We start from the raw sequence: 14,574 nt of genomic DNA, 5'->3' as shown, positions 1-14,574 counted from the left end.
GGATGTGGGTTAAGTGGCCCAGAGAAGTTCTACATTTTGGAGACATTTTGACATTTATTTTGGCTTCATGTCTTTTGTCCTTTGATTTGTGGATCTGTTTTGGAGAGATTGTACCGAGTGGTTACGCCAAGTGGCCAAAACCATGGGTGAATTTTGAAGCCAATAAGGAAGTGGCTGAAAGCTGCAGTTCCTCCAACGTCCGCTAGAGGGCCGGCTCCAAAAATATAAATCCCGCCCAACTCCATTCATGTCTATGGGACCGCAGCTCAACTTCTCACTCAAAATATAAAGTCAATAAATTTTTTTGACAAGAGATTATCGTCTCAGCAGCTAATTTCACTTCTTCTAATGTGTGTCCATATGGCGATTTTCAAAATAAGTGCGTCATTAACGGGATATAACAGTTATAAAGCGGGGTAGTTTTCCGAGTGATTGACAGGTCATGACAGGCCCTTCAGAAACCTATGGGTGACGTCACACTCATTACGTCCATCTTTTTTTACAATCTATGGGTTACGCAGTGTAGTTGACATGGTCTTTTAGAGGCCAATCATATTCAATATCGTGAGAGATCTTGATATCCACGAAATATCGCGATATTCGATAATATCGAATATCGGCCCAAGCCTAATCTGCACAATGCAAGATTTCCATTAATTCCAGAGTTAATGTTACGTCAGCAATATTTAATGGTCTGTCATAATGGTAAAACAATAGTACAGTTTGTTAACACTTGTGTACATTAGTAAGCAAGCCTAAAACAGAGCACTGTACATGCCTACATATTGATCTCACAATGATAGGTGTTCATTTCATTCAGGAAAAGTTAATGGGTGAGTGAAACAATTTGCATCACGCCACTGGATTGGCTGCAATTTGGTTTGAATACTGTACACAGTAGATGATTCAACCCTGTGTCAGTCTTTTGAATGAAATCCTTTGCTGTTTATTCCATTGAAGAATGTGAGTTGAGGGTTAGGCCTGCCTCATTCTTTTATCCAGTGGTGGAAGAAGTACTCTGATCCTTTACTTAAGTAAAAGTACCAATACAGCAATGTAAAAATACTCCATTACAAGTAAAAGTCCTGCATGAAAAATCCTACTTAAGTAAAAGTACATAAGTATTAGCAGCAAAATGTAGTTAAAGTATTAAAGTAAAAGTAGTGGTTTGGTCCCTCTGACTGATATTTTATTATATATGACATCATTAGATTATTAATACTGAAGCATCAGTGTGTAAGCAGCATGTTACTGTTGTAGCTGCTGGAGGTGGAGCTAGTTTGAACTACTTTATATACAGTTAGCTAGTTTAGTCCAGTGGTTCCCAACCTAGGGGTCGGGCCCCTCCAAAGGGTCACCAGATAAATCTGAGGGGTCGTGAGATGATTAATGGGAGAGGAAAGAAGAAAAAACAAAGTTTTGATACACAAATCTGTTTTCAGTTTTTGGACTTTTTGTCTAATCTTTGATTTTTGCTGAAATATTGGATCATTTGAACATTTATTGAAATGAAACCATGTGAGGTTTAGAGGGAAAAATCACTATTTGGTGGAGCTGTTAACAACTCATAGACATCTGAAATGTGACCCGACTACACACTGCTTTTTGGAAGACGTCAAAAGCCAAAAAGGTTGGAAACCACTGGTTTCATCTTTAACAATGTGTTGTATTTTAAAAGCTTGTTATATTATCCATTGTGTCAAATCTCCATCTGAAAAGTAACTAAAGCTGTCAAATAAATGTAGTGGAGTAAAAAGTACAATATTTCCCTCTGAAATGTAGTGGAGTGGAAGTATAAAGTAGCATCAAATGAAAATACTCAAGTAAAGTACAAGTATCTCAAAATTGTAGTTAAGTATAGTACTTGAGTAAATGTACTTAGTTACTGTCCATCACTGCTCTTATCAAATTTTTTATCAAAATGTAGCCGAAAAAGTGATCGCTACTCATATATGAAGTATTTGGACTTCAGCTGGACTGGCTCAGCTTTTCTTCTCTGCTTCATATAAATGGTAAAATGCCCAAGAAGAGAGACACATCAAGGGCATTATTATTATCATCATAATGCTTGAGAGAGCCCATTCAGCTGACAGTTGTGCGGTTGCCTTACTGATCTTTAAACTGTGTCATCACCTCACCATTACCACATCAGAGAGAGGAGAACAGGCTCCTCAGAGTGTTTTTGATTAATACTGCAGTCAAAGAGCTGGTTGGAAATGGAGGGCTAAAGCATTCCCTTTGGCTTGCGTTATGGCAGTGGTTCTCAACGTGGGGTCCGGGGACCACCAGGGGTCCTTGAGGGGGTTCCAGGGGGTCCCCAGTAAATTAATGAATTGTTGATTTTAACATTATTTCATTTACAAGAACTTAACACAATTAGAAAATGCAGAGGAATGACTGTTTTGATCATAGTTTCACTGTTATCTCTCTACCTACAATACAGATAGTCATGAGATTCTGGACAAAATCATATCTGACAAAACAAAAATATTCTCAGATTTGGGTTCAAGAGACAAAATCTCAAAATCTTCGACCCGTAACCCGCTTCTAGTGACACGCTTCTATATGTTGGGTTTGGTATAGGACGTCCTATTTGGCGGGGCAAAGCTGTCTAGCATCAGGATTGGCTGTCAATTGACCAATCAGAGCCCATGTTCCCACTGCACATCTCTCTCCACATCGAGTGGCAGAAAAACTGAAACAGAGAAATGACTGATCCTCTGGTTTGAAAGCAGTTTATTTCCATCCAGTTCATTTAATTTAAGCAGCTGAGGCTATGTGGAGAGGTTGGCTAACTGTTGCTTTGAGTCTATAGTCCAACTCGCTACTTGGCTAGTATTCAAGGGGAGCTTGTGTGTGTGTGTGTGTGTGTGTGTGTGTGTGTGAGAGAGAGAGAGAGAGAGACAGAGACAGAGAGAATTTGTCGTTGAGTGGATAAAGGTGTGGGGTTAGGTTGAATCCTCTTGGTGAGGAGGATGGATGATCAACATAGGTAACTTAAGAGACATGAATGGTGGCACAAATATATATAATATCCAGTATATAATTGGATAATTGTATAATATAATATTAATTGTAATGAATATTAATAATAGCACCATCATATAATAGTGTCATGTTAAAGCATAGGCATGCACTGTCTACATTCTCAGGATTGCACCATTTTGACAAAACAAGAGAACCCCCTAGAGAGAGAGAGAGAGAGAGAGAGAGAGAGAGAGAGAGAGAGAGAGAAAGAAAGAAAGAAAGAAAGAAAGAAAGAAAGAAGGAAAGAAAGAGAAGCATAAATATAGAAAGAAAGAAAGACAGAAAAGCACAAATATAGAAAGAAAGAAAGAAAGAAAGAAAGAAAGAAAGAAAGAAAGGCACAAATATAAAAAGAAAGAATGGAAAGCACAAATATAGAAAGAAAGAAAGAAAGAAAAGCACAAATATAGAAAGAAAGCAAGAAAAGCACACATATAGAAAGAATGAAAGAAAGAAAGAAAGAAAGAAAAGCACAAATATAAAAAGAAAGAATGGAAAGCACAAATATAGAAAGAAAGAAAGAATGAAAGAAAAGCACAAATATAGAAAGAAAGAAAGAAAGCAAGAAAGCCACAAATATAGAAAGAAAAGCACAAATATACCAAGAAAGAAAGAAAGAAACAAACAAAGAAACAAAGAAAGAAGAGCACATATAGCACCATAAGGAAAGGGAGCTACAGATAAAGAAAGCGAGGGAAACAGACGGGGGATAGAGACAGATAAAGAAAGCGAGGGAAGCAGACGGAGGACAGACACAGTAAGCAGGCTTTGTGTGTTAGAGCTCCTCCTTCCCTTCAGATCAGCTGCAGTCTGCTGTCTGGTAATTGGTTTGCTGTAGGTTTGGCAGAGGTTTGTTTCAGAGGCCCGCGGCCACGGAGAAGCTTGCAACTGTAGCCAGATTCTCCTTTATTATGGCAATGTGTGTGTGTGTGTGTGTGTGTGTGTGTGTGGCCGACTGTGTACGTATAGGCAGTTATGCTCAGACCAAATCCTGGCCTGTGTCTGCAGATGGGAACATTAAGTAAGGCTTCATCCAGCAGTGTGTGTGTGTGTGTGTGTGTGTGTGTGTTTGTGTGGGGTGTGTGTGCGTGTGGGGTGTGTGTGCGTGTGTCCATTGAGGCATGCCTCTGCTGAATTCTATTCAAATTCATATGCAAATTCAGAACACACACACACACGTACACACATATACAATACTAATCCACTGCTAAACCCATCCAATAATTCCATTCACATAGGGCTGGGTGATAATTCAATATTATCGTTTATTGTCTTTCAGTGGAATCATATCGTGATGATATGAAGATATTTTGATATCGTGACACATTTCTGCTGTCTGAATTGATGATGGCAAGCAAATTTTACTTAAAAACTCTCATAAAATGAGGTATGGTAGGAATATTATTATGAATATTTCTGTTTTGTTTGACACCACACCTAACATTACCATTCGGTTCAATGAGATGAACATTCATTTGATTATTTAACGTGATTTTGCATACATGAACCATATCGTGATATGTATTGATATCGAGAAAAATCCTTATGATTATCATGATATTGATTTCAACCATATCGCCCAGCCCTACATTCACATACTTACATACATTTCACATGCAGAATGCCAGTAACAGTAACCAGTGCTGTGCCCTCCTCCTTTAGAATTATTCATACAGTCTTATATACAAATGTGTAGCAGCATGCCGTGTGTGTGTGTGTGGTATGAAATTGAATCCTTCATGTATGTATGCACCCTCCTCTCTGCATCAAGACTCACTCTGTAGCGTGTGACCTGGTTGGATTCACTCTTTGCCTCCTAATTAGGGCACTTCTAAGTGCAGGGAGAGCCTCTGGTGCACAAAGGAGAGTCACTGGGTCGCCTTGAAGATACCCCCAAAGTGCTGAATTTGCACCATTTGCCTGCCGTGTGAAAGTAGAGTCTAGATATCCTTGTTCAAAAAAAGAAAAAAAGGAGGGTGTCAACGAATGGAAATGAAAGGTAAAAGAGGGAAAATAACACGAGAGACTCTCAATCATGAAGAGGTAGATGTCCTGAGATGATGGTAGAAGGCTGCTGCTGTATGATGCAGTGGTACAATATCAGATTCATTCATTCACCTTCCATTCTCTATGAAGAATGTGGCTAAAATTATTTAATATTAACATGTATGTAGGGCTGAACAATTAATCAAATTTTTTATCAAAATTGCAATATGGCCTACTGCAGTTTTCAAATCGCAGGAGGCGCAATATTTGTTAAAGGTGAAAACTTAAGAAAACATCTTTGTTTGGTACAGATCCCCGCAAAAATCACACTGTAATCATTTTAAAGTTTTTCAATGAAAGTGAGAATAATGATGTAAAAATGATCATTCCCTCTACTATCGCAAATCATATCGCAATTGCAATATCAGTCAAAATAATCGCAATTAGATATTTTTTTCAAAATCGTTCAGCCCTACATGTACGTACTGCTTAAATGTTCAGAACTAGGACCTAATGAAGCCTTTCTTTAGTGTACATTATTACCCATGGCAGCCTTAAGGGAGGGGGGAGCGTTTGATTTCACGCGGCTAGGAGACGCCTATGATGGAAGAGCCGGAAAAACCTTTGTGAAACAGAACCCCCCCCCCCCCCCCCCGCCCCCGGTGAACTGGCTCAGAAGGGCTGGCGAGAGGAGTGGAAGTGACAGCTGGACTGAGGTGGAACGGCACATCGGGTCTCCTTGTTACAGTTAATATACCTGACATGAAAATCAGCCCCTGGGCAGCAGCGGTGCTACCTGGGAAAAAGGAGGTGGAAAGCAGAGTGGGGTGGGGGGAGGGTTGGATAACGTTGGCTAATACAGTGGTTCTCAACGTGGGGTCCGGGGACCACCAGGGGTCCTTGAGGGGGTTCCATGGGGTCCCCAGCAAACTGATGCATTGTTAAACTTCATCATTATTTCATTTACAAGAACTAGAGAATGTAGAAGAATGACTATTTTGATCATAGTTTCACTGTTATCTCTCTACCTACAATACAGATAGTCATGGAATTCTGGACAAAATCATATCTAACAATAAAAATACTCTCAGATATTCTCAGAAATCTTATCAAATGCAGAGAGAGCATTGTATGTTTGTGAACCATCATTTTTGTTTTTTCTTTGGAGATAGGATGACTTACTGCAAATAAGCAACGTTGGATCAGTGCCACAGATACATGCAATCTGCCACACACACACACACGTCCATTTAGACCAACAGATACATGCAGACTAACAGGTGGACAGAAGGCAGATATTCCCATGACCTCAACACACACCTGATGGCGAGCCAAATGTTCCTCACATAAAATCCAAACGGACGGTGTGAGGGATTCAGAGTGCTGGGTCTGAACGGAGCTCATTTTGAGCCGGCGTCCACAAAGATTTTCTCTCACTTGTCTGAAAGAGATGACAAACGACCTCGCTAAAGACAAATGTTTTCCAGCGTGCCTCCAGGCTCCATCATAAACACTGCTTCTTCACTGTGTGTGGGTGTGAGTTGTACCCATGTGCCATTTTGGTGTTGTATTTACAACTTGGTACACACATTTTAACATTTTATCTAAGAGAGACTGTAATGTGCGCATGTACTTTTGAGAGGCTGGTCCTGGAGTACCTCAGATACCTGGTGAAGGACTCCCTGGTAGGGCTGGGCGATATGGTTGAAATCAATATCATGATAATCATAAGGATTTTTCTCGATATCAATATATATCACTATACGGTTCATGTATGCAAAATCACGTTAAATAATCAAATGAATGTTCATCTCATTGAACCGAATGGTAATGTTAGGTGTGATGTCAAACAAAATCAAATCAAATAATATTCCTACCATACCCAATTTTATGAGAGTTTTTAAGTAAAATTTGCTTGTCATCATCAATTTAGACAGTAGAAATGTGTGACATGATATAAAAATATCTTCATATCATCACGATATGATTCCACTGAAAGATGATAAACGATAATATTGAGTTATTGCCCAGCCCTACTCCCTGGACTCCCTGGACTCCCTGGACTGTCTCCAATTTGTGTATTATTTCCACCTAGGCTTGAATGATGCCATCATATAACTGCTCCACAGGGATTACTCCCATCTAAATCACCCTGGTGGCAATCAGCGTACTTTCAACACCATCCAGCACCTCCTTCTTGAGGAGGAGTTCAGAGTGAGGCAGGTGGACAATGTTCGGGATGAGTAGAAGGCAACACGCACACCACTTGCTTTGTCTCTTTTGTGGTGCAGGGAATCAATTACCCCGAAGATCCAATTCCAAAGAAAAAAAGTCAATTCCCGCACACACTGATCACCTCTGCATTGCTTTATTAAAAAGAGTCGACGTTTCTCAAGACATGGGACAATGGTGGACAATGTTCAACATTCTGCAGAGGACCATGGCGGGTTGGCGTAGGCCCCCAGGGAACTGTGCTGACTTCGGATACAGCTCTGGGCCATGCCACCTCCAGAAGTTCTCTGATGACTCCTCTGTTGTGGGGTGTATCAGTGAGGGCAGTGTGGTGGAGTTTATAGGAGTCTGGTGGAGAACTTCATCACGTGGTAAAAGGAGAGCATCAGTAAAATGAAAGAGCTGGTAGTGGATTTCCTACTGAGTTCTGTCACCATCCAGGGTGAGAAGGTAGCGATGGTGAAGTCTTACAAGTACTTTAGGTTGCATACCAACAACCAACTGGACTGGACTGATACATGGAGGGCAGAGACTGTTCTTCAGGAGGCTCAAGTCATTCAATATGTGTGACTGATGGTATGTTTTCACAGGGGCATCATTTCACGTGAGGGATTGCTCTGCTTCCCAGTATTGGACGCTTGATAGGCGTGCTTCCATATTGGTTCCTTGTTGCACCTGATTGGACGAACGCTGTCACTCACTGGGCCGTCTGCCCCCGGATTTCAAACTGGAAAAACATGGCGGCTCATTTGCAAACTTTCTCTTATATTACGAAAATAGTTCACCGAAATGTGTTTCTGAAAACATTTAAGCCATGCAGTTGCTGAATGTGTCGTCATTTTAGATCGACAACGGTTAGTTTAAAAGTTAGTACATGAGTTTCGGGAGTTTCCAGAGGCGGCAAGTCGTGCTGGATGCCCCTGATTTGCATAAAGTAGCCTAGATCTCAACTTTATGCAGATGTGGAGCAGCTAACGTGACACACCATCTCTCGAAATGCACGGCTAGAAAATGAATGGGAAGCATGGAAATCACGGATCCTGTGGTACCATGACTCCTCTGCATCTTCTACCAATCAGTACCAATCATTTATGGCCAGTACTCTTTGTAGTAGTAAGAAAGGGAAGCAGAATGTAAGTAGGGGATGCCAGCAGGCTTTGCAAACTGGTACAAAAGGTGAGTTCTGTCATAGGGCTGAGCCTGGACAGGAGGCCGTGGCAGACATGACGACATGGTCCAAACTAAACTTAACTTAACTAAACAATACCGCCTCTGGCTGTACCTCTGGCTCACCCCCCCCCAAAGTGTACTAAGGAGCATTTCAGGCACTCGTTTGGCAGTCTGCCGTCTGACTGTCCAAATCCTTCCTGCTGCAACAGCCAACTAGGAAGGTGCTAAAGCCTGGATGCTGTGCACTGTTTAAACTCTGAACTGCTGTCTCTGCTCCCATGCTGTGGATCTCTCTGTACAACTGCCCTGCATTCATGTATATGACCTGTACATACAGTATGTCTGTGCACATCTGTGTATAAGAGCATATCCACTCTGCAAATCTAATAATATGGAGTACCAATGATGCTCTGTCAACGAAGATAGTGTATTATCCTCATTATGCTCTATTGTTATGTTATCTACTTGCTTTAATTAAGAGCCTCTCTTTGACTCCACTCACTTATTGATCCTGTTAACATCATAGTGTAACCGCTGTCTGTGTTTGTTTGCCAGGTCTCAGTATCCGCGGTACACAGGAAGAAGACCCCCCGGACCCCCAGCTGATGAGACTAGATAACATGCTGCTGGCAGAGGGGGTTGCCGGACCAGAGAAAGGCGGTGGATCTGCAGCGGCCGCAGCAGCAGCGGCAGCAGTGGGCGGTGGAGCTGATAATTCCATCGAACACTCGGACTATAGAGCCAAGCTGACACAGATCAGACAGATCTATCACACAGAACTAGAGAAATATGAACAGGTGAGGCACTCGTTCTTTAGGTGCTGGTGACACTTGAATTTTTACATTTTTTAAAGATGTTTTAGATATTTGTATTGTGCTTGAAAGACTTGTATGTTACTGAGCCTGCAGTCAAATGGATTTTTACAAAATATTTAGATGGAATGGATATTTCTTTTGCAGTGCAGCTCATTAAATTTGCTAAGGGGACACTTTGAACTGTTGTCCATAAGCCCATATGTTGAAGGAAGGAACAGCTTTTGCAGTGAAAAGTGAATGCACCTTGCTTTCTGTTGTGTTCCAAAATTTTAATAACCAAAATACAAACAAAGTGTTTTACTAAGCCTTGAAAAGAGTTTAAGTGGTCCCCAAATGACCAAGATGTCTGAACTAATTAAACTTCCTTCACTTTAAAAACATGTCACATTTATTCATCGTTAACCACAATAGTACATCATCTGCAAATTATTATTAACCAGGGCTGAACGATTTTGAGAAAACATCTAATTGCGATTATTTTGTCTGATATTGCAATTGCGATATGATTTGTGATATTAGAGGGAATGATCATTTTTGCATCATTATTCTCATTTTCATTGAAAAACGTATTAAAATGATTATGGTGTGATTTTTGCGGGGATCTGTACCAAACAAAGATGTTTTCTTAAGTCTGTAGAATATGATGTGTAGGCCAGGACATCTCTGCAGCACCACAATATTTCATTTAAAATGGTATTTTGACACATTTCGCCTTTAACAAATATTGCGCCTCCTGCGATTTGAAAATTGCAGTAGGCCATACTTTGCGATTTCGATAAAATTTTGATTAATTGTTCAGCCCTATTATTAACTCTAATTTCAGGACAGGTTTGTTGTGAAATGGAACATACAGTGGGTCCATCCAAGTTTGGTTTTCAAGGTCATCATTTGTGTTTTCATCAGGCATGCAACGAGTTCACCACCCACGTAATGAACCTGTTGAGGGAGCAGTCACGCACGCGGCCCATCTCGCCGAAAGAGATCGAGCGCATGGTGGGCATCATCCACCGCAAGTTCAGCTCCATCCAGATGCAGCTCAAACAGAGCACCTGCGAGGCCGTCATGATCCTGCGCTCCAGGTTCCTGGATGCTAGGTGAGTGTGGAGCATTGAGTATTGCTGCCAAATTAAAAAAAAAAAAGCAGACATTTCGGAATTAAAAAAAAAAACATTTGCATTTTCAGATTTCTACCAATGTAGGCTGTTTTTTTTCAAATGCACAATACGTTTTTCAATTTACTCAGCAGATAAATGGCCGTGTGAACTTTCTATTGAAGTAAAAACACCAAAATCTCTAAAAAAAAAATAAAATAACTGCAGTGATATTGTCTACAATGCCAGTGGCATTGTAGACAATATCACTGCAGTTATTATTTTTTTTAAACTCTAATGAGTTTCAAGTATAGTAGGTTTAAACTGTACCCCATTGAAGAAAATGGCGGGTTACATGTTTGTATTCTAAAATAGAGAGGCTTTATAACACTATTCCCTGCTCTTAGGATGTCTTCAGTAAATAAAGGAACTGCTATGGAATCCTGTTTGCCAATATATGCATATAACAGTTTCACTTCACTGTAGGCAGTTGTGTGTCCAGTGGACTGTTGGTGAGTCCACCAAGATTAAAGCTCATTTAATTTAAGAGATCATTATGAACACTGTGACTTTATGGTTGATTCACCACAGGGGTGGAAGGATTTGTCGTAAGTTTGGGCCAAGTTTAACTGAGCAGAGCCCCACTTGTCGGTGGATCATGAAGGACAGATAAAGAGGATACACACAGCAAGTTTGACACTGAGAATGTATCGTGTCACAAAACACAAATTTGTTTAATCATTTGATAATTTGTTCAGTTGTAGCTTGAAAGGGAGACGATATTGATTAGTGTGAAGGTATTTCTCCAAAGTCATATTGCACTGGCAGGCGAAATGTGGTCGAAGACGTAATTTCAACGCATTTAACGTTTCATTTAAAATGTCATAAATATGGACCTATACAGGCTGTGTGCTGCCAACAAGAAGCTTCCAGGACATGGTAATGGGAGCACTTCTATACATTCATCTAAAATAAGAAATTGCGCTTACTGCTGTAACGCGCATGCTCAAGTACTGAGGTGGTACAGCTTCAACTACAACTGACACTGACATAGTTAAGTGGTGTATATGCTAAGGGTTATATACTAACATATTTAATGCAATATGCAGTGTGCTCCGGTAGCCTACTGGTTAAGCTGTAAACCTCATAACTGCAATGTCTGCGGTTTGAGTCCGGCTGTGGACTTTTGTTGCATGTCGCCCTCCATCTCTCTCTCTCTCCCTTTATTTATCCTGTCTTTGATCGTTGAACGTTCACATTTAGACCATATTTCACCGGTCTAATATCCCGGTGAAATATGGTCTAAATGTGAACGTTCAATCAACGTCTTCAAATAGTCGGTGAAAAAACGTTCACTTTTGAACCCGCTTTGAACGTCTTTTCACCGGTGACCATAGTCATTTTATAAACATCTTTTCAACAGAAAAATGCTCACTGGGTAGTAATTGGTTATAGTACTTTTAAATTATGACTTGTGGAGCTATTCTTGCCTTGTTGAATACCTTGTGGTTGAAACCCACTGGCTCTAAGCCATGACAATAAAGGTGTTTTAAATTTCAGGCTTTTAGTCTGGATTTAGTGCTTTGGACATTGTCCATACAGCTCAATAGTTGACTTTTCTCAATGGAGGTTTTCAATCTTAGAGCTAGCATTTCAGTTTTCAATACAAATTATGACTGTAATCCATGCATGTCACTTATTATCGTGGCACAAAAGCAACTTTGTCTATCTCAGCGGAATTCTAGCACAGAGAGTGTTCTACTCTAAAATGTGCTTTGACACCTATTTATACACTTTCCTTTGCATATTAATTACCCTTTTGTTATCTCTGACTTTGTCCTCTCTCAGACGGAAAAGGCGGAACTTCAGCAAACAGGCCACAGAGATCCTGAACGAGTACTTTTACTCCCACCTCAGCAACCCTTACCCCAGTGAGGAGGCCAAAGAGGAGCTCGCTAAGAAGTGTAGCATCACTGTTTCCCAGGTGGGTAAAAAAAATACCTGCAACCAACATATTGTCTTGTCAGAAGAAACAGAACAATGAGAACCAACAATAGAGACTTAATTTAGCAAGCGAATTGTAGGTAAGATGAGGTGGTGGTAGCCCAAGTGGGTTTTGTGACCTGTAGGGTGCTGGTTCAGATCCCCACCACCGTGAGGAAAGCAATGACCTCTCCTGCCTAAACAGCTGCCACTGAGCTGGCACCTGATCAAGACACTTAAAGGAATAGTTCACCCAAAACATGAAAATTCTGTCATCATCTACTCACCCTCATGCCAAATGAAACACAGGTGAAATTTGTTAGTCCATATAACACACAGGGAGGTTGCCAGCACAACTTGGTAGCAGCCTTCTCCAAAACAACTGAAGTCAATGGGGACCTGTTCTTTAGAGCTCCAAAACAAAAACAGCCAAACAATCCCACTGTGAAAAGAAAGACCTATACACCATGATTTGTTAAGATTTGCACTAAATGATGGTGTAAATATACTGTAGGTCTTTTTGGAACTCTGAAGAACTGGTCCCCACTGACTTCAGTTGTTTTGGAGAAGGCTGCTATGGAGTTGTGCTGCCAACCTCCCTGTGTGTTATATGGACAAACTTCACCTCTTTATGAATGGAAAGCTTGCTGAACACGCGTACTCAGCAACGCTTGCCTGAATAAACATCTTTTCAAAAAAAAAGGTACATAATCGGCCTACTCGCCTGTTATTCATTTTTTGGGATTTATTTCGGTGGAAGCTTGTGGTCAGGGAGGGAGCGGAATGCATCACGAATGCATCATCGCGCCTCCTCCTCCTCCCCCGCACACTGTTCACCTGTCGCGTGTGTGTGTGTGTGTGTGTGTGTGTCCTCCCAGTGTGTCAGACCCGCTCAGCCTCATGCACACTGTGACACCGAGACACCAACTGGAGCGTGAGTTGCTGGATCGTAGGCAAGTGCTAACGCGCTGACAAAAGCCAGGGGGATTTTGTATAGGCATCTGCGTAGGTGGCCGCCATTCCTCAGCTCCCACCAACACACACTTGGGTATAGGATAAGGTTGTGTTTTTTTGTCACCCTACGTTGCTCCCCGAGCATGCCTGCTTACCCCCTCTCTGTGCTCTATAATCCTCTGTTCTGTGTTTCAAACAAGATATTTGAATTTAACCTGGTAGCTCCAGTGTGCTAAACCAGTGATTCTCAACCTTTTTCATATCAAGAACCCCTAATTCAGTCCACATTAGAGCCACAGACCCCTACTTGATGAGATGTTGCCTCTTGAACCCAAATCTGAGAATATTCTTATTGTCAGATATGATTTTGTCCAGAATTCCATGACTGTCTGTATTGTAGGTAGAGAGATAACAGAGAAACTATGATCAAAACAGTCATTCTTCTACATTCTCTCATTGTGTTAACTTCTTGTGAATGAAATAATGGTGAAGTTTAACGATTAATACATTTGCTTGGGACCCCCTGGAGTCCCCGGACCCCACGTTGAGAACCACTATGCTAAACCACTTCCAAGTCGGTTTTGAATGAGGATTACCTCCGTTTACACTGTACAGTTCATTTAAGGGGCTCTCATAATATGTCTTAAAATTAGCATAGGCTTGTCCACGCGGCATGTCTCTCATTGTCAACTCATGAAGCATCGAATGTGACGTGTTGTGTCTGTTATGTTGGGGTGGGGGGGTGTGCGTGTGGAGTATTAGGCCTGCACAGTCCAGCACTGTAAAAAAGCCCATTCTTTTTTGCCCTCAGGGCGGGGGGAGCAGCATCACAGTGTCACAGGTATGTCCCAATTCTCTCTCCTCATCTGCTGTCTATCATTATGTCTGCCTAGTTAATGTGAAATCCCTGTGTTTTTCCTCAAAGTCAGTTAATATTCAGTGCAAATGATTGGACAGCCACAGCCACAGACAGTCCCCAGTCTCACACATGGTGAATGTACACACAAACACACACAGATATTCACACACACACATGCACACTCTCTCCTGTTGTATCCGGTAATAATCCAATGGGAGTTTTTGCCGCACCTACTCTTGCAGCAGAAGTCAAATAATGGCACTTAAGTTGTCTAGGTGCTAGGCTAAGCAAAAAAAAGGACATGTGGTGAAAGAGGGATCGCCATAAACAAGGGTGAAAAAATGTATATGCGGAAACAGCTGTGGCATCTCTCTGCTCTGTGATACTGGCAGAGTGCTGACACATGTCATGCTATTAAGCCCCCACACCCCACGTTACTGAAACCAAGTTTGCTGAG

The 14,574-nt window shown here is 41.3% G+C and overlaps 1 protein-coding gene across 1 annotated transcript in view; it reads left to right on the top strand.

Moving 5' to 3' along the window:
* Window positions 1–14,574, top strand: part of LOC139662677 (pre-B-cell leukemia transcription factor 3-like) — a 63,495-nt gene that overhangs the window by 29,590 nt on the left and 19,331 nt on the right. Inside the window, exons 3-6 of the mRNA XM_071541397.1 lie at window positions 8,971–9,212; window positions 10,134–10,324; window positions 12,170–12,305; window positions 14,070–14,099. Coding sequence (XP_071397498.1) covers window positions 8,971–9,212; window positions 10,134–10,324; window positions 12,170–12,305; window positions 14,070–14,099 — 599 coding nt within the window. The remainder of the gene's footprint in view (window positions 1–8,970; window positions 9,213–10,133; window positions 10,325–12,169; window positions 12,306–14,069; window positions 14,100–14,574) is intronic.

This window comes from Centroberyx affinis, unplaced genomic scaffold (assembly GCF_046629955.1).
Source record: "Centroberyx affinis isolate AG114_WGS23_722 - 3 ecotype Tasmania unplaced genomic scaffold, CSIRO-AGI_Caff_v1 ptg003861l_1, whole genome shotgun sequence".
Taxonomy (NCBI): Eukaryota; Metazoa; Chordata; class Actinopteri; order Beryciformes; family Berycidae; genus Centroberyx; species Centroberyx affinis.
The sequence above is the reverse complement of the archived record's forward strand: the minus strand, read 5'-3'. Positions and strand labels throughout refer to the sequence as shown.